The 24,617-nt window shown below is 44.1% G+C and overlaps 1 protein-coding gene across 1 annotated transcript in view; it reads right to left on the bottom strand.

The window, feature by feature from the left end:
- Positions 1 to 18,018, bottom strand: part of ABRAXAS2 (abraxas 2, BRISC complex subunit) — a gene marked incomplete at its 3' end in the record, with an annotated part of 35,178 nt that extends 17,160 nt beyond the window's left edge. The window contains exons 1-4 of the mRNA XM_080694555.1: positions 17,873 to 18,018; positions 8,778 to 8,868; positions 6,868 to 6,904; positions 4,359 to 4,425 (exon numbers count right to left, since the gene is read on the bottom strand). Of these exons, the coding sequence (XP_080550681.1) occupies positions 4,359 to 4,425; positions 6,868 to 6,904; positions 8,778 to 8,868; positions 17,873 to 17,971 (294 nt within the window). The 5' untranslated portion in view covers positions 17,972 to 18,018. The remainder of the gene's footprint in view (positions 1 to 4,358; positions 4,426 to 6,867; positions 6,905 to 8,777; positions 8,869 to 17,872) is intronic.
- Between the last annotated feature and the right edge of the window lie 6,599 nt (positions 18,019 to 24,617).

Below are 24,617 nucleotides of genomic sequence, written 5' to 3'. Positions count from 1 at the left end.
AAAAAATAGGGCTGGGGTGTAGCTTGGAGGTATAATGCCCCTGGATTCCATCCCCAGTACTAAAAAAAAATCAATTTTTCTGGAATTAATATATCAAGGCAAAAAGAGAAATTAAAACATATACATGGAACAACTGAGTAAACTATAAGTGAAACTATCAGACAGTACTACAGCAGTAAAATCTGGTTCATTTTCAATTTTATTCAGTCTTGATTACCATTCATAACCAGAACAGCATATGCATATGTTGATAGAAACAATAAACATATGATGACCTTTTGGAAAAACATCTGTGTTCAACTTCAGTTGAGCTTGAAATTGATACCAAATCAAATGATGTTTGATTGCAATTTATATTTTTAAAAATATTTTTCTTGAGCCAGGCATGATGACACATGCTTATACCCAGCATTCGGGAGGCTGAGACAGGAGGATCACAGTTCTCGTCCAGCCCCAGCTACTATTTAGTGAGGCCCTTTGCAACTCAGTAAGACCCTGTTTCAAAATAAAGAATAAAAAATAGGGCTGGGGGTATAGCTCAGAGGTAGAATGCCCCTGGATTCCATCCCCAGTACTGCAAAAAGAAAGAAAAAAAAATATAGATACACACATATATATTTTGTTATATATATATATATATATATATATATATATATATATATATATATATATATTTTTTTTTTTTTTTTTTTAACTTGAGTTGGGGATGCTGGCACATGCTTGTAATCCCAGTACTTGGGAGGATGAGACAGGAGGATCACACAGGTTCGAAGCCAGCCTCAACTACTTAGCGAGACTCTGTTTTCAAATAAAATATAAAATAGTCCTGGGAGTGTAGCTCAGAGATAGAAAGCCCCTGGGTTCCATCCCCAGTACCACAAAAAAAATTTTTTAACCCCCTTTAAAAAATTTTTATTAACTTCCGGGAAGATGGCGACCGAGAAAAGCGGGGCTTAAGAGCCCCGCTAACAACAAATCTCCATTACCACAAAATCAGCACCTTTCATAGCCAGAAAACACCATCACCAGTGAAACAAAAAATCACCAGGCTCCAGGGAGAAAGCGGACTGAGAAGAGAGCCACAGAGGAGATAACCGGCCTTGCGACAAAGGACGCGGCAGACGCTGCAGCAGCGCCATACTGCCAGCGGCACCAGCGAATTCACGGGACGGCTACAGCAAGCCGAGGTGAGCCACTGCGGAACAGCTAGGCGGGATTTCTCCGCGCAGAGAACATCTAAAGCTCCCAGTGGCCGAGCTCAGCACACGCTGCAGGGATTCAGAGTAGAAATCAAAATCAAGAAAAACGCCAGCCCCATAGCCGAGGGCGTAGCAGCGGCGCCATATTGCCACCGGCAGCAGCAGCAGCGAATTCAGCGAGGCCAGTACAGCTACATCTGCGTACTCAAGAACAGTGAGTCAAATTGCGGGCCACAGAGGAGAAATCCAGTACTGTACTCCTTGGGACTTGATCCAGTGGGGTAGGGGCGGTGGCAGAGATATCACACCATAGGAGAACGTGCAACCTGGCACCCCCCACAGTCTAAAGCAGCCTCTATCGACTCTCTGGGTCGGAGACTCTGTGATACAACCCAGTAAAGGAGTAGTGGGGTCCGAGATACTACTGACTCGAGATCCAGAACACCTTAAGGGAAGTCATAGTGACCCAAGGGAAGAACCCAGAGAAGGCACAAACATCTGAAATCATGGGAAAGAGGAATAATACTGGAGCAATGAATGCCCACAACCCCACAACATCAGAACCCGATAAAACAGAAAATCAGAGATTTCTAGAAGATCAAATCAGGAAAATAACTGTAGAAATAATAGAGGTGCTTCGAAAAGAACTCAGAGAGAGCCAAAAAGAGATAAAGGATGCAATTAATGAAGTAAAGGCCTCAATTCAAAGCACAAACAACCGATTAGACCACATGGAGAACAGAATCTCGCTCTTAGAAGATGAGCAATCCAAAAATGAACTCATAGTTTCTAATCTAGAAAAAAATATCCGACAACAGGAATCTGACATTGAAGAAATATGGGCCCATTTTAAGAGAGCTAACCTAAGAATAATTGGAATAGAGGAGGGAAAAGAAAGTGAAACCAAAGGGATCAACAATCTCTTCAAGGAAGTAATAGCAGAAAATTTTCCAAACATAGAGCAAGAGGTCGATACACAGGTCCAGGACACTTATAGAACTCCCTTTAGACAGGATCGGAGAAGAGGATCCCCACGCCACATAATTGTCAAAATGACCAATGTGGAAGCCAAGCAGAGAATCTTCAAGGCAACAAAAACAAAGGGCCAAGTGACATTCAGAGGCAAACCAATTAGAATCACTCCAGACTTCCCAAACCAAGTCATGAGAGCCAGAAGGGCTTGGAGTAACATATTCCAAACTCTGAAAGAAAACAACTTCCAGCCAAAAATTTCCTACCCAGCAAAACTTTCTATCAAATTAGATGGAGAAATAAGAAGCTTCCATGACAAACAGCAACTGAAGGAATTTATGTCTTCAAAACCAGCACTAGAGAAAATACTCAAAGAGATGAACTACAAAGAAGAAATAGGTAACACACACCAGAACCAGAGAAACAAGAGTTTCCATCCAACAGACAATTAAGATTGGTTATCTGTGGAGATTCAATATTTATGTTAGTCTTTTACCTATCTCTAAATGGTATTGTTTGCCTTTATTGTTGTTAATTTTTAGGATTTCTAGTTGGAATATTAATATACCTTCAGATATAGCAATTGGAAATATTTTATCCCATTCTATTAGTAACTGTTAACTCTGTCTACATTGTCTTTGGATATACAATTTTTTATTTTTATTTTTTAGGGAGTCTGTATACTCCTCTGTTGCCTGTGCCATTGAAATTATAACCAAGAAATCACTGCCAATTTCAATGTTGTGAGGTTTAATGACCCAGATTTTCTCCTAAAAGTTTATAGTCTTAAGATTTATATTTAGGTCTATTATCTATTTTGAGTTAATATTTGTATATGGGATTAGGTAACGGTCCAATTTTATTCTTTTCCATGTAATTATTATTTTTAACAATATTTAGTTAAAATATTAATATTTTCACCACCAAATGTTCGTGGAAACCTTGTCAAAAATAACTTGACAATATAGGGAAGAATTTAGCTCTAGGCTTTTATTTAACTCCAATGGTTTATAGATCTGCCTTTAGAATAGTACTACACTGTTTCAATTATTGTAGCTTTATATGGTTTGAAATCAGAAAATATATATCTTCTAGCTTTGTTCTTTTTCAAGATCGTTTTGGGTACCTAGACTCCATATTCTATATTAGGATAGATTTTTTTCTGAAAAATAAATATATAAATATATGATAGTTTCACCTAAAAAATAGAAAAAAAATATTCTCTGGTAAGAAAGAAAGCAAAAAGAAATATTGAAATGTTATCTTTAAGTCATCAAAAGCTTGGTATCAGACAAATGAAACTGTTATGTGAGATTATCATTTTTAATTTTAGATAAATTGCCATAATACTAGATGTCAACTACTAAGCCAAGCATGGGAGGGAGGGATAGGGAGAGAATGGGGTGGGGATTGGGTGGGGGCTGACTGGGAAAAGTGTGCATGTATGTCTACAAAAGTATGTATCCCACTATGATGTATGAATACAGTGCACCAATAAAAAAAAAAGAAAAAAAATTTTATTATGATATTAATACACATGTATAAAATATTTATAAAATTATTTCATATTAATCCCCCAGAATGTGCATCAAAACATTGGGCAATAACTCATCATTGTTCCTCTCCACAGAAATCTTTAGTAAAAGGCAAAAAATTTGTATGATCTGAAGAGAAACCAGAGTATATATAAAATTATTTTCACAATTACAAAGAAGAAAGAATAAATCGCCCAGACGCAGCCTCGTTATCGTTACCTTTCCAGGCTATAGTGTAGTTTTTTCTGATTTTTACATAGGGGAATCATAAGTAAATGATTATAAACACGGTCTCGTATCTGCCATTTATCTTTAAAGTCTAAGTTAGCCAGGCATGGAGGCGGACGCTTGTAATCCCAGGACTTGAGAGGCTGAGTCTGGAGGATTGCAGGTTCATGGCCAGCTTCAGCTACTTGGCGAGGCCCCCCACTACTTAGTTTCAATAATAAAGAACAACAAATAGGGCTGAGCATGTAGCTCAGAGGTAGAATGCCCCTGGGCTCAATTCCTATACCGCAAAAAAAACACAAGTAAGACTCTCACTCTTTAGCATCAGCATCAGCGCTCACTGCCCCTCCGTGCATTCCCGTCTGATTTTTAGTTTAGTTCTAAGAGAATTATTCCTAATTATTGGACGATAAAGAGAACATACCTTTCTCCGATCTTTAAGAATCCTGTCCAAACTCTCTTCATTAACTTTGCTTGCGTAATCATAAAAACTGTTTTTAAAAGAAAAAAAAAAAACTTATTAAAACCCCATAGTATTGTGATATGCACATGCCTTCCTGCAAGTGTCCACAAAGCACCTACCCCTAATAAAGATATAACGCTTGCCTTCAAAAGTATATAAAGAGAAGCCGGGAGTGGTGGTGCACGCTTGTCATCCCAGCATTTGGGAGGCTGAGACCTGGAGGATCGCGGTTCGCGGACAGCCTCAGACACTTAGTGAGGCCCTCTGCAACTCAGTGAGACCCGGTTTCAAAATAAAGAATAAAAAGTAGGGCAGGGGGTGTAGCTCAGAGGTTGAATGCCCCTGGGTTCCATTCCCAAATCCGCAAAAAAAAAAAAAAAAAAAAAAAAAATATATATATATATATATATATGTGTGTGTGTGTAAAGAGAAATCAGTTTAAATGCTTCCTGATACAAAGTATCTTTTGTATCAAAGATTACTCAAGAGATCGCTACATTCAAAAGATATTACTTCCACATGTGGGGGCTGCTGATATCAAGTAATTACAAAATGTGTGGTTTCAAATGACTGTGACATCTTTTCTTTGTTTCTAAGTATCAACTACTTATGAAAAAGATAAAGGCAGCTCACTTTTTGAGAAATGAAGGGAAATGAACATCTGTTGAAAGCTTAATAACACATTAAATTACATGCTTTCTCATGCTATTTTGCATGTTTTTTTGCTTTAATCCAGTTATTAATTCAGCCCAATAATTCAACCAAGTTTTATTCCCATTTTGGTAAATAAAGATGGTAAAGGTAACTGACTTCCCCCAAATCAGAGCTGGAAGACAGGCTGTGTTTGAAGCCAGGTCTGAACAGACCAATGTGAAGAGGAGCCTGTGGCCCGCAAGCCGGGTGTACTGAAGCACTGGCCTGTCCGATCTCTGCTCATGGTCTTAGGAATGCCACCCTACTCCCAGGTCTTACAGGCAGGAAGGAGTTCAAGGTACAGAAAAAACACTAACTCACAAATCAGGAGATGCCAGCTCAGCCCCACTTCTGCTTCTCATTGTAGGCTCTGGGACAAGTCACCTACCCTGTCTGGTCCTCAATTCCCCCCCCCCCTTTTTTTATACAAAATAAGGAGTTTAGATAGGTGATTACTATGGTTTCTTTCAGTTCTAAGAATTGTGAATGTCTGAATTAAACTCAGTCAAATCCTTGTTCTGGTACTAATTTGCTGGCAGTGTTTTAAGGAAATTCCTCAGAAAAGAGAAACAGAGCACTCCAGGGAAGCTCTGACAGCCAGGACCAAATCAGACCCAGGCAACATGTGGACGAGAGCCTGGATAATTTCATTCGCGCCTGCGCTCAAGTGAGCCAGCGGTTGCTTGTCTAGACTCCCACTCCTCTTTTGGTTCTGTGTAAGTCTAAGCCAGGTGAGGTTCTTGGCTGCACTGGGGCTTGGTTTACAGGGTGCCATTTTGTATGATGACAATCCTCTGAAGCCAGCAGTGAGTGGGTAGGGGTGCAGGTGGGGGAATGGGACACAAGTCCCCAGGAGTGTTTGGGTACAAGGGAAGTGGGTGTTCCAGGAAGTGTCAGGGTGAAAGCTGCAGGGGCCACAAAGCAGGAACCGCGGCGCAGAGGACCGGTGGGAGTGGAGGAAGGACTTGCTGATCAAGAATATGGGTAGAGCCGGGCGTGGTGGCGCACGCTTATAATCCCAGCATTCTGGAGGCTGAAACCAGAGGATCACAGTTCGCAGACAGCCTCAGCTACTTAGTGAGGCCCTCTGCAACCTGGTTTCAAAATAAAGAATAAAAAATAGGGCAGGGGGTGTAGCTTGGAGGTAGAATGCCCCTGTGTTCCATCCCCAGACCCGCAAAAAAAAAAAAAAAAAAAAAAAAAGAATATGGGTACAGCTGAGCATGGTGGTGTGCTGATAATACTTAGCAAAGCCCTTCACAACTCAGGGAGACACTGTTTCAAAAATAAAAAGACAATATATATATATATATATATATATATATATATATATGGCTAGGGGTGTAGTTGTAGCTTGGAGGTAGAATGTCCCTGGGTTCCATCACTAGTACTGCAAAAATAAATACATACATACATACATAAAATAAAAGGCCTAAAAGAAAATAGGGCTGGGAGTGTAGCTTGGTGGTATAATGTACCTGGATTTTATCTCCAGTACCACCAAAAAAAAAAAAAAAAAAAAAAAAAAAAAAAAAAATCAGTGAATTATTTCTTCTCTATGGTGCAGAGTCCGTTATAGGAATTCTGAGGAAAGGTTTCCACTCTAAATCATGGAGGCACCACTTACGCTTGCCTGCCCCACCCAACACAGTGCCACGTACATAGCACTCAACGAGTGAAACAGGGTCCTCGGCCATAATCAGACAGGCCTCGAGCACTACTTTTTAATCAATCCTTTTAATAAGGACCAAAAGCTACTAAGAAAAATGTGGCTTACCTAAAAAGTTTGGAACAAGGCTGATGATTATGGATTTCTGTAATCAGAAAGAATACATCTCAGTTATCATATAAGACAAAGGCAATTAAAAATAGTTCAGGATTTTTCCAAACCTCAGACAGTAAAAACAGAGTTTTCCTCTCCTGAGCAGCTGCTGTGTACACCAGTGAAGGTGGTGTGCATTCACTTTTTTTTTAATTTATTTTTTAATTGGTGCATTGTAGTCACATATCAATCACATTGGAGTACAAGACTTGAGAGGATATACAAGCACACATCATCCAATTAGCCCTCATCCAGCCCCCATCCCATTCCCTCCCCCTCCCTTGATCCCATGCTATGCTTGTTTGGTGATTAACTTTGCTACATTTGTTTATGTACCTCCTGTGTTTTAAAGAGGCTCGTCCTTCACTATTCCATACCCTCTGATTGGTCACATTAGTTGCTTCACTATAGGGCCCTTTCTATAGCTCAACCTCTTCCTGTTGATTAGGGGAAGCATCTGATTTATATTTTCTGCGATATTTCTCTGTGCATGCCGCGTTGCAAGTACCGATCCCACTCTTGACGGCCCCAGTAGTGGCCTGGCTACTCAGTGGACTGATCCAGACCTCGCTGGCTCAAGCAGTGGCCTTGCCTCATGGGAGGAAGGCGGTGTGCATTCTGAATACTCACACCCAGGGTGCATTCTCAGAACAAGCAGACTGGAGAACCAAAGTTGTGTCCCTCTGTCCACATGCGATGAGCACACATCTGCAAGCTTTTACTCAGAACACACAGCTGTGTGCCTCACTCAATTCCACCAACTTAAACAAAGCAACAGAGGAAGAGGAACACTGCCCGGAAGCACTTAGGCGGGTGAAGCTCTGACAGCCTCTAAGACAAGGCCCAAGCCATCCTACCAGCGTGGCCAACTGACAACTTGGCCAGGTGTTTCAAGGACAAGGAATTCTGGAGGTTCGTTAACCCTTTCAAACATAGTCAGTATTGAGGAAGACCGTCACGTGTAAGGCAGATCCTAACCGCTTCTGAGAAGCTGCCGTGATTAATCAGAGTCAACAGTTTCTTCCAGCTTCTCAGGGGGCTTAGGGTCTGAGTTTCTTTATAAAACCATGAGACTAATTGACCATTCAGTTCTATTTATCACAATCTCCTTGAGAGCAACTCATCACCTGCTGTTAGAAAGCCACAGCGTCAGAGTTTCAGGCTCTGAATTTCCTCAATTCAAGCAGGACCACAGCTTTGAGGGCCACGGAGCTACGCCCAGTAGCTTCTGTACTAGTGCTGATGCTGCAAAACCTCCAAGGAAGAGGAGCTGGTTACTGTGCCGACAGCAATGCAAGTAAGAAAACCTCATCTAGAAGTGTTTCTTTTGTGTCACTAAAAATGATCCAGTGCACCTTCAAAAGTGAGTCACTAAGATATGGAACATTTGTAGCAAAAACCTAGAGGACAGGGAAAAGAAAACTCAATCTACTTGTGTGTGTGTGTGTGTGTGTGTGTGTGTGTGTGTGTGTGTGTGTGTATCTGGTACTAGGAATAGAACCTACACTTAGAGCTATACATGTTTACACTGACATAAAATATCTCATTTATTTATGCAAGAATTTTAGCCTTTTTATGTGCTCTTAATACTTTAGATTAAAATTAGTTAAGAGACAAAGAACATAACAAACAGTATGAAAACATACAAGAAAGGTTTTTTTCCCCCCCTGTAGTACTGGGAATGGAACCCAGAGGCATTCTACCTTTGAGCTACACCCTCCAGCCCTGGGCCTCACTAAGTAGCTGAGTCTGTCCGTGAACCGCAATCCTCCAGTCTCAGCCTCCCAAGTGCTGGGATTACAAGCGTGCCCACCACGCCCGGCTCCAAGAAGGGTATTTCTAAGGTTGATGATAAACTTACTTACCAATTACTTGTAGAAATTCTGTGTTGCTGATTTGTGAGTCGCTGATGCTAAAGGTTTCCTCATGTCTTACCTCTCCCAGCAAAAATCCTTCCTAAAAGTAACAAAAGAAAACAATCTCAGGCTAAATAAACACTTTAAATTTTTTGCTAAAATTAAGATACGTGACTTTATAGTAATTTTAACAATAATCTAAGTAAGCCTGGTATGTGAATTATCATTTTATAAATCAACAAGTAGACTCAAACCCAAGTGTGGGCGCACGCTTGTCATCCCAGCACTCGAGATCACGCAGGCTCGAAGTCAGCCTCAGCTACTGAGTGAGGCTCTCAGCAAACTTAGTGACAAATAAAATAGGTCTGGGAAGCCGGGCATGGCGGGCATGCTCCCAGCATTCGGGAGGCTGAGACCAGAGGATCGTGGTTCGCGGACAGCCTCGGCTACTTAGTGAGGCCCTCTGCAACTCAGTGAGACCTGGTTTCGAAATAAGGAATAAAAAAACAGGGCAGAGGGTATAGCTCGAAGGTCAAGTGCCCCTGGGTTCCGTCCCCAGACCCGCAAAAAAAAAAAAAAAAAAAAAATAGGCCTGGGAATATAGCCCAGAGGTAGAAGGTCCCTGGGTTCCACCCCTAGTACAAAAAATAAAAAACAAGTAGGCTCAAGCAACCTGAGGTGTCTCTATTAGTTGGACTGTTTGAAAAAAGGATTCCATGTAAGATAACATTTTAATCTTTATAAGTTTTCCTGGTTTTTAGGTAAGTTCATCACATAAATCCTATCAAGTCTCGTAGCCAGTGCTGGAGAAGCTCAGGAAGCAGAACTACCCCAAGGGTGTTTTCCTAAAACAATTTACTTCAGTGCTTTAAAAAACTCTGCTGCCAGGCATGGTGGCACACGCTTGTAATACTAGCATTCAGGAGGCTGAGACTGGAGGATCGCGGTTCGTGGACACCCTCAGCTACTTAGTGAGGCCCTCCGCAACTTAGTGAGACTCTGTTTCAAAATAAAGAATAAAAAATAGGACAGGGGGTGTAGCTCAGAGGTCAAATGGCCCTGGATTCCATCCCCAGACACGCAAACAAAACAAAACTCTGCTAATGATAAAAGGAGAAAGACGTTAACACATGACAATCAAGAGCTCGTGGACAGGCTGGCGTAAGAAGTTAGGATTTCAGCAAATAAATGTCCTATCATTCACAGGCAAGCTTCTGTTCACGGAGTGCAGCGGCAAGGGATCTGGCCCTCTGGAGAACACCTGTCCATCGTGTGGCTTGCCGCCGCCTGTCTGCGGACCTGCCGCAGCCTCAGCAGAGGCACATTAAACCACAGGAACTTTCCTGCGCAGATGGCTCCAGGTCTGGACTCTCCAGACATGCCCAGGCTTGCTCCCCCTTCCTCAGGTCTGCTGGATGGCACTCACGAGAGAGGCTTGTCAGGCATGCTGTACCCTTTACTCTGCGTTGTTTCCTCAGTCTTCTCACTACCTGCCACAGTAAAGATTTATAGAAATACTTATCGCCAGCTAAGGCATAAGCCCCATGAGAGCACATATTTTGTGCTTGTTTGCTGCTAAATCTCTGTGCCTACTCTAGGGCCTAACACTTAGGTAGGTGCTCAACAAAAACATGTTACCAGCCGCGCGTGGTGGCGCACACCTGTGCTTGGGAGGTTGAGCCAGGAGGATCGCTACTTAGGGAGGTTTTCAGCAACTTAGTGAGACCCTGTTTCCAAAAAATGTATAAAGCAGGTCTGAGAGTGTAGCCCAGAGGTAGAAAAGGCCCTGGGCTCCACCCCCAGCACCACCGGAAAAAGAAGTGTTGCAGAGATTTGTTGAAACACTGTCATGTACTCTGCCCTGCATTTCTAGGTTAATGCATCGAATCAATTACAGAAGCAGCCAGGAATGGTGGTGGACACCTGTAATTCCAGGACTTGGGAGTCTGAGACAGGAGAGTCACAGGTTCAAGGACAGCCTCAGAAACTTAGCAAAATTCAAAATAAAAAATAAAAAGGGAGCCGGGTGTGGTGGCGCACGCTTGTAATCCCCGAGCGGAGACAGGAGGATTGCGCAGGTTCGAAGCTAGCCTCACTGGCTTAAGAGACTCTGTTTCCAAATAAAAAATATAAAAATAGGTCTGGGAGAGTAGCCCAGAGGTAGAAGGGTTTCCAGGAACCCCAGTACCATCAAAAAAATAAAAAAATAAAAAATAAATAAAAATGGCCATGCATGGTGGTGTAAGCTTGTGATCCCAGTACTTAGGAGGCTAAGACAGGAAGATTTCAGGTTTGTGGCCAGCCTCAGCTACTTGGACCCTCCACAACTTAGTGAGACCCTGTTTCAAAATAAAGATTAAAAAATAGTGCTGAAAGCTGGGCATGTTGGCACACGCTTGTAATCCCAGCACTTGGGAGGCTGAGGAAAGAGAATTGCACAGGTTTAAAGCCAGCCTCAGCTACTGAGTGAGGCTCTCAGCAACTTAGTGAGACCCTGTTTCCAAATAAAGTATAAAAAAATAGGCTTGAGAGTATAGCCCAGAGGTAGAAAAGCCCCTGGGTTCTACCCCCAGTACCACCAAAAAAAAAAAGAATAAAAATATTGCTGGGAAAATTTTTTTAAAAATTAAAATCATAGAGCCGGGCGTGGTGGTGCACGCTTGTAATCCCCACGCTTGGGAGGCTGAGACAGAAGGATCGCATGGGTTCGAAGCCAGCCTCAGCTACTTAGTGAGGCTCTCAGCAGTTTAGTGAGACCCTGTTTCAAAAAAAAAAAAAAAAAGTTCTGGGAGTATAGGCCGGAGGTAGAAAGCCTCTGGGTTCCATTCCCAGTACCACCAAAAAAAATGTAAAAACATAGGGCTGGGGTGTACCTTGGAAGTAGAATGCCCCTGGGTCCAATCCCCAGTACTATAAATATTAAATAAGTAAATGAAATAAAAAGGGCTGGGGGTATAGCTGGAAAGTAAAAGGCCCCTGGGTTCAATCTCTAGTAACCCCATCCCCAAATACAGAAGCATTCACTTAAAACCATTTCCAGTAGGAAGTGTGACTCTGGGGGTGAGCAGGAAGTGACAGGCGCTAACAGCCTCTCTTCTGCATCTGACTCGGAGAGAACAGTGTCCTAAAATCCCACATCATCACAAATGGAACATTTCTCAAGCTTAAATACAAAGATTTCTTAAAAAAAAAAAAAAAACCCTCTCAGACCCAACAAAGAGTTCATGAGTACCATGAGTAAGTTTCTCTTACTCCATGGAAGTCTTTCAATTATGAGTTCTCACTATAAAAGCTTTGTTTTATAACAAGCAAAAAATTTTTTTCTCTTTAATTTTTACTATTTCCATAGGACTTTAGATTTTAAAAACACAGCTACAAGCCTGTGTCAGTGGTGGTGCGTGCTTGCTATCCCAGCACTTGGGAGGCTGAGATAGGAGGATCGTAGGGTTTGAGATTAGCCTCAGAAATTCAGTAAGTCTCTCAGCAACCTAGTGAGATCCTGTTTCAAAATAAAAAATAAGTTAGGCATGGTGGTGCACACCTGTGTCACAGTACTTGAAGGGGTGAGACAGAAGGAGTGCAGGTTCAAAGCCAGCTTCAAAACTCCCTGAGATCCTGTTTCCAAACACAAAGGGCTGGGGGTATAGCTCAAAGGCACGATGCCCCTGGGTTCAATCCCCAGCACCACAACAATAAATATGTGAGAATACCAATGCCAGCCTCAGAATCTCGTATTGGGAAGGGGGGTGGGAAGGGAGCTCACCAAGAGCTGTGTGCATGTGTGTCACTATCACTAAGAACTGCATTATGATGTAAGACCATAATGCACCAATAAAAGTATACACAGAATTAGCCGGGCATGGTGGCGCACGCTTGTAATCCCAGCATCTGGGAGGCTGAGACTAGAGCATCGCGGTTCTCGGACAGCCTCAGCTACTTAGTGACGCCTCCGCAACTTAGTGACGCCTCAGCTACTTAGTGAGACCCTGTTTCAAAATAAAGAATAAAGCCGGGCGTGGTGGCACATGCTTGTAATCCCTGTGCTTGGAAGGCAGAGACAGGAGGATCACGCAGGTTCGAAGCCAGCCGTGCGGGCTGGCTTAGAAGACCCTGTTTCCATATAAAAAAAAATGTAAAAATAGGTCTGGGAGTGTAGCCCGGAGGTAGAAGGGCTTCCAGGAACCCCAGTACCACCAAAAAAAAAAAAAAGAATAAAAATAGGGCAGGGACCTGGGTGTGGTGGCGCACGCTTGTAATCCCAGCATTCGGGAAGCAGAGACCTGGAGGATCACGGTTCGCAGACAGCCTCAGCTACTTAGTGAGGCCCTCTGCAACTCAGTGAGACCCAGTTTCAAAATAAAGAATAAAAAAATAGGGCAGGGGTTGTAGCTCAGAGGTCAAATGCCCCTGCATTCCATCCCCAGACCTGCAAAAAAAAAAAAAAAAAAAAGTATACACAAAATTAAAAAACAATTAAGGGCCATTGTTGTAGATTGGAGGTAGAATGCCCTGAGTGCACCCCCCAGTACAAAAAAAACAAAAAACAAACTACAGCCAGATTCCTAGTGTTCTACAAATTTAGTAAAAGATAAAGGATACCCAATTACATTTGAATTTCATATAAATAGCAAATAATTTTGGGTATACACATATCCTAAATATTACATAAAATTACCCCAAATTCAAATTTAATTCAGTGTCCCACATAAATATATGTAATATATTTATATATAATATATATTTTTAAATATATAATATATTTATATATTATATATATTTTTAAATATATAATATATTTATATATAATATATATTTTTAAATATATATAATTTTTTTTTCCTTTCTTTTTCAGTGTGGTACTAGTGCTTGAACTCTGGAGCACTCTACCACTCAGCTATATTCCCAGCCCTGTTTATCTTTTGAGACAGGGACTCACTAAGGTTCCCAGGCTGGACTTGACTTGCGACCCTCCTGCCTCAGCCTCCTGAGCAGCTGGAATTACAAGCATGCACCACCATACCCAGTCTTCATGCTCTGTATTCTTTCGGGCAACCATCATTATTTTCCATATGACAAACAGTGCTATAAATCAACAGTTACATGAAAATGTTCTAAAGTCAGGTATGAATATTTAGAATGATCTGAGTCACTGTTACTTTATAGGAGTAGGCAAACTATGGTATCAGAAATAAATCCACTCCACTGCTGCTTAACATAGATTACAAAATAAGTATGTTTCTATATATACATATGTGTGTGTGTGTGTGTGTGTGTGTGTGTGTGTGTGTATATATATATATATATATATATATATTTTTTTTTTTTTTTGGTGGTACTGGTGGTGGAACCCAGGGCTTTTTCTACCTCCAAGCTATACTCCCAGACCTATTTTACACTTTATTTGGAAAGAGGGTTGCTGAGAGCCTAAGTAGCTCCTCCTGTCTTAGCTTTTCAAGCGCTGGGATTACAAGCGTGTGCCACCATGCCTGGCTGTTTCTATATTTTTAAGTGGTTGTTAAAAATAAAATGGGAAGCTGGGTGTGGTGGCACATGCTTGTAATCCCAGCATTCAGGAGGCTGAGACTGGAGGATTGCGGTTTGTGGACAGCCTCAGCTACTTAGTGAAGCCCTCTGCAACTTAGACCCTATTCAATATAACGAGTTAAAAACAGGGCTGGGGTGTGGCTAGGAAGTAGAATGCTCCTGGGTCCCATCCCCAGTACCACACAAAAATAAATAAGTAAATAATAAAATAGGAAGCCAAAGGTAGTGGCACATGCCTGTAATTCTAGTGTCTGGGAAGCTACGATGGGAGGATCACAGGTTTGAAGACAGCCTCAGCAATGTAGTGAGGCCCTCTATGACTTAGTGAGAATGTCTCAAAATTAAAACAAAACAAAACAGGGCTGGAGGTGTAGCCCAGAGGTGGAAAGCCCGTGTTCAGTCCCCAGGAAATACACACACACACACACACACACACACACACACACACACACACGGGACTATTTCATGAGCTGTTAAAATTATATGAAATTCAAATTTTAGTCTCCCTGGGTGAGATGGCACTTGCCTGTAATCCCAGTACTTGGGAGTTTGTGACAAGAGGATGGCAGGTTTGAGACAAGCTTCAGGAATTTAGTGAGACCCACAGCAACTTAGAGAGACCCTGGTTTTTTCTTATTTCTTTGTCTCCCCCCCACCCCCACCCCTGGATCTGGGGACTGACACGAGGGGGATTCTACCTCTGAACTACATTCCCAGTCCAATCTCATTTTTATGTTGAAACAGGGACTTGCTAAATTGTCAAAGACAGCCTTGAACCTGCAATCCTCCTGTCTCAGCCTCCTAAGTACTGGGATTACAAGTGTGCACTCTCCTTTTATTTTTGAACAGGGGCTCACCAAATTGCCAAACCTAGTCAAACCTGAAATCCTCCTATCTGAAGCCTTCCAGGCAGTGGACTACAGGTGTGGGCCACCATGCCCAGCTTACGTTCATCTTTCACATATGAAAAGCTTCACTGGATCCCCAAGTCCATGTCAGATTGACAAGGTATGGTCATCATAAACAAGGTTTAGAAGGATTCACATTCCACATAATGGCATGAACACCCAATCATCACACTTAAGGGACCCCAGCCGGGTGTGGTGGCACACTTGTAATCCCAGCATTAGGAGGCAGAGACACGAGGATCACTAACAGCCTCAGCTACTTAGTGAGGCCCTTTGCAACTCAGGGAGACACTGTTTCAAAATAAAGAATAAAAAAATTAGGTCTGGGAGTGTAGCTCCAAGGTAGAATGCCCCTGGCTTCCATCCCCAGTAGGGCAAAATAAAAAAGACTGAGGGCATAGCTCAGAGGTAGAACACCCTGGGTTCAAATCCCAATATATATATATAATTCATCAGTGTTTACAAATAAAGCTTTATTGGAACACAGTCATCCTCACTCATTTATTGTCTATGGCTGTTTTCTCCCTACCAACAGCAGCGTTGAATAGTTATTAGAGATCATTTTCCAAACCTTATAAAATGTACTTTTACTATCTGGTCCTTTACAGAAAAAGTTTGCTAAACCTAGCTCAATAGAATAATGTGTTATTTTAAATAATTTATTGCCTGGACAAAACAAGTATCATTACAAAAGTAAATTGCTGGTTCTTCAACTTTAAAGTTGAAATTATTTTCAAGTGTTCCACATCAACAATTGTGGCAAGGTTAATAAATAGACATAGGCTGGGCGTGGGGGCTTATGCTTGTAATCTCAGTACTCGGGAGGCTGAGTCAAGAGGATCGCAGGTTTGCAGCCAGCCTCAGCTACTTAGTGAGGCCCTCTGCAATTTAGTGAGACCCTGTTTCCAAACAAAGAATAAAGAAAAGGACTGGGGGTGTAGTTCAGAGGTAGAATGCCCCTGGGTTCAGTCCCCAGAACCGCAAAAATAAACAAAAAACCAAAGAGGCATGGGCACATAACACACAATTGCCAACTCCTAGCACTAGTGAAAATTTCCACTAACTCTAGCACCATGAAGTTGATACTAAGGGGATAGCTCTTAAATTATTTATAATCTAAGCAGTGTGACCATCTCACTGAAGTTTGTAGAAAAACTTCATTTTCAACAGGCAGCTGCATCACCTTACAAACACACTGTAATGTAACTAGGCACTTCAAGGCACAGACAGGATAGAGAAGAATCACTGAACCCATTTTAATAGTTCATGTAGAGTAGGAGTATCGCAAACCTACATATTGAACTAAATTATACTATTAAATAGCTGGCTGCACTACCAAAGACCAGTATACAGAGTTGCCTCTTGAAACACCTATGTTCTAGCCGGGTGTGGTGGTGCAAGCTTGTCATTCCAGTGCTTGGGAGGCTGAGACAGGAGGATCGCAAGTTCGTGGCCAGCAGGCTGCTTAGTGAAGGCCTCCACAACTTAGTGAGACCCTGTTTCAAAATAAAGAATAAAAATAGAGCTGTGGGTGTAGCTCGGAGGTAGAATGCCCCTGGGTTCAATTTCTAGTACCACAAAAAAAAAAAAAAAAAAATATATATATATATATATATATAAGAAAAAAGAAAAACGTATGTTCTATATGGTCTTATCATTCACAGAAGGGATGAATGGTCCAGTAACTTAATTCCGTTCAATTTACTAATGGAATCTACCTCCCCGTAAAATCAGTTTTTATTAATGAAAGCTAAAATTGCTGACATTTAACTAAAAAGCCAGCTCCTCCTTCTGCAGTGTACCATTCTGCTTTATAATGACATCTAGAAAATCCTCACACAATGAATTTGAGTCATTTACTATTAACATCACTTAAAATAATCCTCCAGTTTGGTGGGCAAACCTCCTTTAAGAAAAAAAAAATTATCTAGTTTCACCAAAAAAAAAAAAAAAAAAAAAAAATCAACCAGAAGCCAGTAACAGTAAATGGCAATTCGTTAAATAATGACAAACGGAGAGGCTGTGATCCCGCTGTGGGCTCCACAGCCGATTCGTTTCTGGCCACTCATGCAAGGGCCTGTCACTTCCCCAGTTCACTGCAACTAGTTCCGTGGTCTTAGAACATCTGCCCAGGAACTAAACATGCAACTTGAAGGAAATGCAAACAGACCCTGCACTAACACTCTTGTTACATTCTCCCTTTTCCATCGGGGCGAAGAACACACATAGCCGTGTCGAGCAAGTGTGAGTAGTGACAGCCAGGGTTTTGACTCGTTGCACCCCAAGCAAATCCGAAAGGCCGGCAGGCGGGGCTCAGCGCTTCTCCAGGACTAAAAGCCCGGCCTCTGGACTCCATCCCGACCCGGGCCCCCTCCTAAGTCTAGAAGCCTGGCTCTCGGGGAAGGGCGGGCGCTCGCTTCGCACCCGGGCACTCCTGACTGCGGGGGGCGGGCGGCACCGGCTGGAGGGGTCGGGGACCGTGGCCGGGGGCCGCCGCGTGCGGGGCCGGGCCGGGCGGAGGCGCTGGCCGGGGCGGGAGCCGCCCGGGTCCCCGGCTCCTCGGCCGGCCCTGGACCCCGGAGGCCGGCCGCGGGCGCTGCCCAAGGCGGAGGCTGAAGCCCCGGAGGCGGCGGCGGGGGGCCCGGCACCTACGTGGTCCGCGTTGCTGTTGGCGCTGTGGAAACACACAGCGCTGAAGGTGTAGCCCGAAATGGAAGCCGCCATGATGGAAATCTCCGAGTCCCCCATCATGCCCCGCGGAGGGCGCACCGCCTTCCGGCCGCGCCGCCCCTCGGCATTCTGGGAAATGGAGGCGGCGGGGGCGCGGGTTCCGAAGGCTGGGAAACGCATCCTCCGCGTCATCGAGGTCCCCGCGCAGCCTCCTTCCGAGGGGACCCCGCACACCTCAGACGCCGCCGCCCCTGGACAGCCACTGCCCTCCTCTAGACGACCCCTTTGCAAACGAAACTTTTAGTACTCAAGGCCAACAGTCACCCAGCTGAAGAAGGAAAGGCCGACCAGGCATGGTGGAGCACGCCCGTGATCCCAGTACTTGGGAGGCTGAGCCTGGAGTATCTCAGGTTCGAGGACAGCAGCGAGACTTCCAGCAACCAAGCGAGACCCTGCTTCAAAACAAAAAATTAAAAAGGGCGACAGGTGTGTCTTGGAGGTAGAACGCCCTTGGGTGGTTCAGTCTCCAGGAAAACACACACACACACACACACACACACACACACACACACACACACACACTCACTCACTGGCGGGAGATGAGTCAGGCAACTGGACGATTTAGGGTTTGACTGGGGACTGGCAATATGACTTCCCCTTTATTTTTACTTATTTTTTATTTATTGGTGATACTGGGGGTATTGAGCCTAGGGGCATTCTATCTTCGAGGTATACACCTAGACTTTTTTTTTTTTAATTTGAAACAGGGTCTCACTAGGTTGATGAGCATCTCACTACTTGCTGAGGATGTCCTTGAACCTGCGATCCTCCTGTCTCAACCTCCGAGTGAGATTGCAAACATGCCAGTACCACGGCTGATTTCCACTTTAACAAGGCCACTTTGCAAGGTTGACTTGACTAGAGCCAGGTGAGGCAGGAGGAGGAGGGAGCCTCAGGATGGTGTTTAGAAGTGAATGGTAGCCAGGCGTGGTGGCGCACGCTTGTAATCCCCGCGCTTGGGAGGCTGAGACAGGAGGATCGCACAGGTTCGAAACCAGCCTCAGCTACTGAGTGAGGCTCTTAGCAACTTAGTGAGGCCCTGTTTCCAAATAAAATATGAAATAGGTTTGGGAGTGTAGTCTGGGGGTAGAAAGCCCCTGGGTTCCACCCCCAGTGCCACCAAAAAAAAAAAAAAAAAAAAGTAAATGTTAGTAGGTGCTAGTGAAGATGGCAAAAGCGATTGCATTCTGGGTACAAAAGAAAGCAAAGTTAGTCGGCATGCTTGTGAACTTGTGATCTCAGTACTTGGGAGGCTGAGACAGGAGGATCCTAGGTTCAAAGCCAGCACAGCTACTTAGTGAAGCCCTCTGCAACTTAGCGAGATCCGGTTTCAACATAAAGAATAAAAAGTAGGGCTGGAAAGCTGGGTGTGGTGGCGCACGCTTGTAATCCCAGTACTTGGAAAGCTGAGACAGGAGGATCCTAGGTTTGAAACGAGCACAGCTATTTAGTGAGGCTCTCAGCGACTTAGTGAGACCCTGTTTAAAAATAAAATAGAAAATAGGCCTGGGAGTGTAGCCCAGAGGCAGAAGGCACCTGGGTTCCACCCCTAGTACCCCCCACCAACACACACAGGATGGCTGGAGGTGTAGCTTGGAGGTAGAATGCCCCTGGATTCAATCAAGAGAAGAAACTAAAATTAGTAATCATTTTATTTTTTAAAATTTGTTGAGTATTTTGTGTTTGAAACCGGTTCCTGATTTCCCCACAAAGCTCCTTCTCTCACATCTCTTTCAAGCTCAGTAAACGGACCTGTTTATTGACAGTTGCTCAAATAAAAAATGTTGGGCTCATCCTTGATGCCTCCCTGACTCTCACCTGCATTTGACCAGCTGGCACAGTTTTAAAAGATATTCATAGAAGCCGGCCATGGTGGCACACGCTTGTAATGCCAGCATTTGGGAGGCTGAGACAGGAGGATCCCAGTTCACAAACAACCTCAGCTACTTAGTGAGGCCCTTTGCAACCTACTGATACCCTGTTTAAAAATAAAGAATAAAAAATAGAGCTGGAGGTGTAACTCAGAGGTAGAATGCCTCTGGATTCCCTCCCCAGTACTGGAAAAAAAAAAAAAGATATATATAGAAGCCAGGCCATGTGGGACATGTTTGTTAGAGGCCAGCCTCAGCAATTTAGTGAGGCCCTCTGCAACCTACTGAAACCCTGATTCCAAATTTAAAAAAATAGGGCTGGGGGTGTAGCTCAGAGGTAGAATGGGTTTAATCCCCAGCACAACAACAAGAAGATATCTACAGTGCTACAATTCCCCTCCTCCACACCTACCTCCCCTAGTACAAAGCACTCCACCGCTCTCCTAGTTACAATAAGTCCTCTAATTCAGGGAGTCCAGACTGACAGTAGCAATTTTGTCCCTCGGACACTTGACAATATTTAGAGACATTTTCCAATACCAAGCTCAGGGGTAGGTGCCATGGCTCTGGAAAGGCCCCTAATAAAGAATTAACCTTTCAAAGTATCATTGGTGTTGAGATTGAGAAACCTTTGGTTTCTGCTATTCCCTGCAGCCCTCCCTTGTCCAATCTATTCTCAACACAGCAGCCAAAATGGTTATTTCAACATTTATTATTATTTTTTTAATATATTTTGTGTGGCACTGGGGATTGAACCCAGGAGCATTCTACCTCTGAGCTCCACCCCCAGCCCAATTTTTTAATTCTTTATTTTGAAACAGGGTCTCGCTAAGCTGCAGAGGGCCTCCCTAAGTAGCTGAGGCTTGCCAAGAACCTGCCATCCTCCTGTCTCAGCCTCCCAAGTACTGGGATTACAGGCCTGTGTCACCACCACCTGCTATGTCAACATTTAAAAGGAAGATTACAATCGTGTTGCTTGTTGGCCAAACCTTCCGATGCCCCGTGCCTCCTCTGACTTCCCTTTCTGCCACTGCCCCTTCATTGCCTCAGCTTCAGGGACCCCAGCTCTGCGTTCTGGGCCTCCCTGACTCATCCTGTACTCAGCCTCGTACTTGCTCTTTTCTTTGCCTGAAAGCCCTTTCTGCATAGTACAATAGTACAGTATAAGAGTGTCTGCAAGACTCACTTTTTTGTTGTTGTTGTTTTTCCTGCTGTACCTGTGATTGAGCCCAGGGCCTTCCACAGGTGAGGCAAAGACTCTCCCACTGAGTTAGAGCCCCCACCCTTTTTTTTTTTTTTTTTGCAGTACCAGAGATGGAATCCAGGTGCATTCCACCTCCGAGCTACACCCCAGCCCTATTTTTAATTTTTTATTTTGAAACAGGGTCTCACTGAATTACAAGGGCCTCACTAGGTAGCTGAGGCTAGCAGCAAACCTGTGATCCTCCTGTCTCGGCCTCCCAAGTACTGGGATTCCAGGCATGTGCCAGCATGCCCGGCTTATAACTGCTTTGATGGGACAGCCCGGCTCACTCCTGCAGGACTGAAGGATTTATGGGCATGGCAGCTGGGGAGGTGGGCGATCCACCCACTCTCCGTCCTTAGCCCTCTCCTGAGTTGTCTTCAGGGGAAGAGTGCGCATCTCCCAGTGTCACTCCTCTCCTGGGCCACCAGTATCCAGGGCCAGGCCAAAGGAGATAAATGAAGGGCCTGTCTCAGCCTCCCATGTACCAGGAATACAGGCACGCGCCAACACACCCAGCCCAAGACTTACTTACTTTCTTTCTCTCTCTCGCTTTTTTTTTTTTTTTTTCCAGAGACATGGACAGAAGTTTATTTAGGAAAGTAGAAAAGACACATTCAAGTCGGGTGTGGTGGCGCACGCTTGTAATCCCAGCATTCGGGAGGCTGAGACCAGAGGATTGCGGTCAGCCTCAGCTATTTAGTGAGGCCCTCTGTAACTTAGTGAGACCCTGTTTCAAAATAAAGAATAAAAAAATAGGGCAGGGGCTATAGCTCGGAGGTCGAATGCCCCTGGGTTCCACCCCCAGACCCGCAAAAAACAAAAAACAAAAACAACAACAACAACAACAACAACAAAGAAAGACACATTCAAAGAAGAATGTGGGCCACTTGAAGAGGGAGGGAGGGAGAGACAGACAGACAGACAGACAGAGACGGGTTGGGAGCGCAGGGCTTTCCCTTCACAGGGCACTCTTGTGAGGGTGGGCAGGAGGAGTGAGCGGGTGCGCTGGGTGACGGTGTCCCTGGTCCTCGCCTGCTCTCTATCATCAGGTGTCCTTCTAGACTCTCCAAAGACAACCGGCGCTCATTTGGGCCCGAGTAAATTCCTCTTCTGTGTGATCTGCTGGTGACATAATAAAAATAAAACAAAATAGGGCTGGGTGTAGCTCAGAGGTAAAATGCCCTCGGGTGTTCAATCCTTACTACCATCACACCCACGAGAGAGAGAGAGAGAGAGAGAGAGAGAGAGAGAGAGAGAGAGAGAAAATATGAGAATAGAAGAATAAATTAGAAGAGGAGATGAGTAGCCACAGTGAGACAGTGAGATTCTGGGCTTTGGAGAGGGAGAGACGAAGAATTTTTAAGACCTAGTATTGTCTCCTAGTATTGTCTCTTAGCTGCCTTCCTCATGAAAACCTTCAACATCAGTATCAATTGGCCGGGACACCCGTGTACATAGTGGCTACGCTTAAGGCTTTAGAGAGGATTGCTGGGTCCAGCCTCAGCTCCTGCACTCACCGCGTGGCCCAGGGCAACTTCTCTGTGGCCTGGCTTTTGAGTATGGTGATAATAATAATAATTATTATTATTATAACTATTATTATTATTTACGGTACTGGGGATGGAACCCGGGGGCATTTACCTCTGAGCTACACTCCCAGCCCTAGTTTTTTTAATTCTATATTTTGAAACAGGGTCTCACTGAATTGCAAAGGACCTCACTAAGGTCCTTTTTACCTAGGGACATTGTACCTCTGAGCTACACCCTTAGCCTAATTTTTATTTTTTATTTTACTTTATTATTATTATTATTATTATTTATTTATTTTTGCAGTATTGGGGATGGAACCCAGGGGCATTCTACCTCTGAGCTATACCCCAGCCCTATTTTTTATTCTTTATTTTATTATTATTATTATTATTATTATTATTATTATTATTATTTTGTGGCACTGGGGGTGGAACCCAGAGGCTTTCTACCTCTGGGCTATGCTCCCAGACCTATTTTTTTTTAATTTTTTATTTGGAAACAGGGTCTCACTAAGTTGCTGAGAGCCTCACTAAGTAGTTGAGGCTGGTTTCGAACCTGTGTGATCCCCCTGTCTCAGCCTTCCCAGCGCCGGGATTACAAGCATGCGCCACCACACCCGGCTTTTTATTCTTTATTTTGAAACAGGGTCTCACTAAATTGCCAGGCATGATGGCCCAAGCCTATAATCCTAGTACTTGGGAGGTTAAGACATGAGAATTGCAGGTTCGAGGACAGCTTCAGCAAATAGTCTTTAATTAATTTTCTGTTGCAAAATAAAAATAAAATAGGGCTGGGGGTGTAGCTTGGAGGTAGAATTCTCCTGGGTTCAATTCTCTCTCTCTCTCTCTCTCTCACACACACACACAGACACACACGTGCGCGCACACACACACCCAAACCAAAATCAAAGCCAAAATAAAAAGTAGAAAGGGCTGGGGGTATAGCTTAGAGGTAGAATGCCCCTGGGTTTAATTCCCAGTACCAATAAGTAAGTAAATAAATAAATAGTAAAGGCTGGGGAGGTAGCTCAGAGGTTCAGTTCCTAGGTTCAATTATCAGTACCTGAAAACAAAACAAAACAAACTCCAAAAGCCTGGGCGTGCAGCTCCAGAGCCTGCGCCCAGCGCCCTGTTCAGCTCACTTCAGGGCAGGAGGCGGTAGGAAGACAGGAAGTGCACAGCTGAGGGAGGGCAAGCCCGCCTGGACTGGGAGTCTGTCAACTGGGATGTGTCCCGCAACTCCTGAAGGGCAGCTTCAGAGGAGGCGTGGGTGCGAGCGGTGCCATTCTGCCGGGACCAGTAAACAGAGAAACAAATGGGCAATCCTGAGTGCTGAGTCTCCTCCTGGGTACCGGATCCAGGCGGCAGGACTGCTTCCTCCAGGCACACTCCTGCTTCTCCCTGGTGATGGGCAGTTTGTACTGAGCCTCTCCTCCCCCTACCGAGAATCCTGTTGCCCTGGGTGATCAGAGGTGGTGCCTCACACAGCATTCAGGACTAAACAGCCAGAGTAATCCTGCCTGGAGCCAGGGAAGGAACTCTGTATAAACCGTGGGTTTTTCCAGAGCTCCATACCAACACTGTTTACAGCTTTCACACAGCAAAAACATCTGAAGTATTGGCGAGACGCCAGGTTGAAGATGGACTTATCTTTCACGGGCACTTCTTAATTAGAACCTAAGACTTCTCAAGACCCACTCAGCACACTCAAGCTTGCTTTCTCTAGCGTCTAGAGTGGAGGAAAGATCAAAACCAAGCTTTTGCCCAGGGCAGCACTAATTGGCTGTGGTATTCGGTGGTTTTATTGCTCTGTAATAAGGTTACTTACGCTCGTTCTTGAGTTCTTTAATCACTACAGACATGGATTCTCATCTGCCTTTTTATTCTATCACCACTGCTTGTTTGGAGTCCTTGGAACAGCACCCGTAAAGGTCCAAATCGGTCAGGGTCTCTGTGTGCTAGAAGGGCACCTGTTGGTGCTGTTTCCCACAAGGGACTTGTAATTGTCCTCAGTCTGTCTG

This window comes from Muscardinus avellanarius (genome assembly GCF_963383645.1).
Source record: "Muscardinus avellanarius genome assembly, chromosome: 4".
Lineage (NCBI taxonomy): Eukaryota > Metazoa > Chordata > Mammalia > Rodentia > Gliridae > Muscardinus > Muscardinus avellanarius.
Note: the sequence above shows the minus strand (reverse complement) of the source record. Positions and strands in the feature narration are given on the sequence as shown.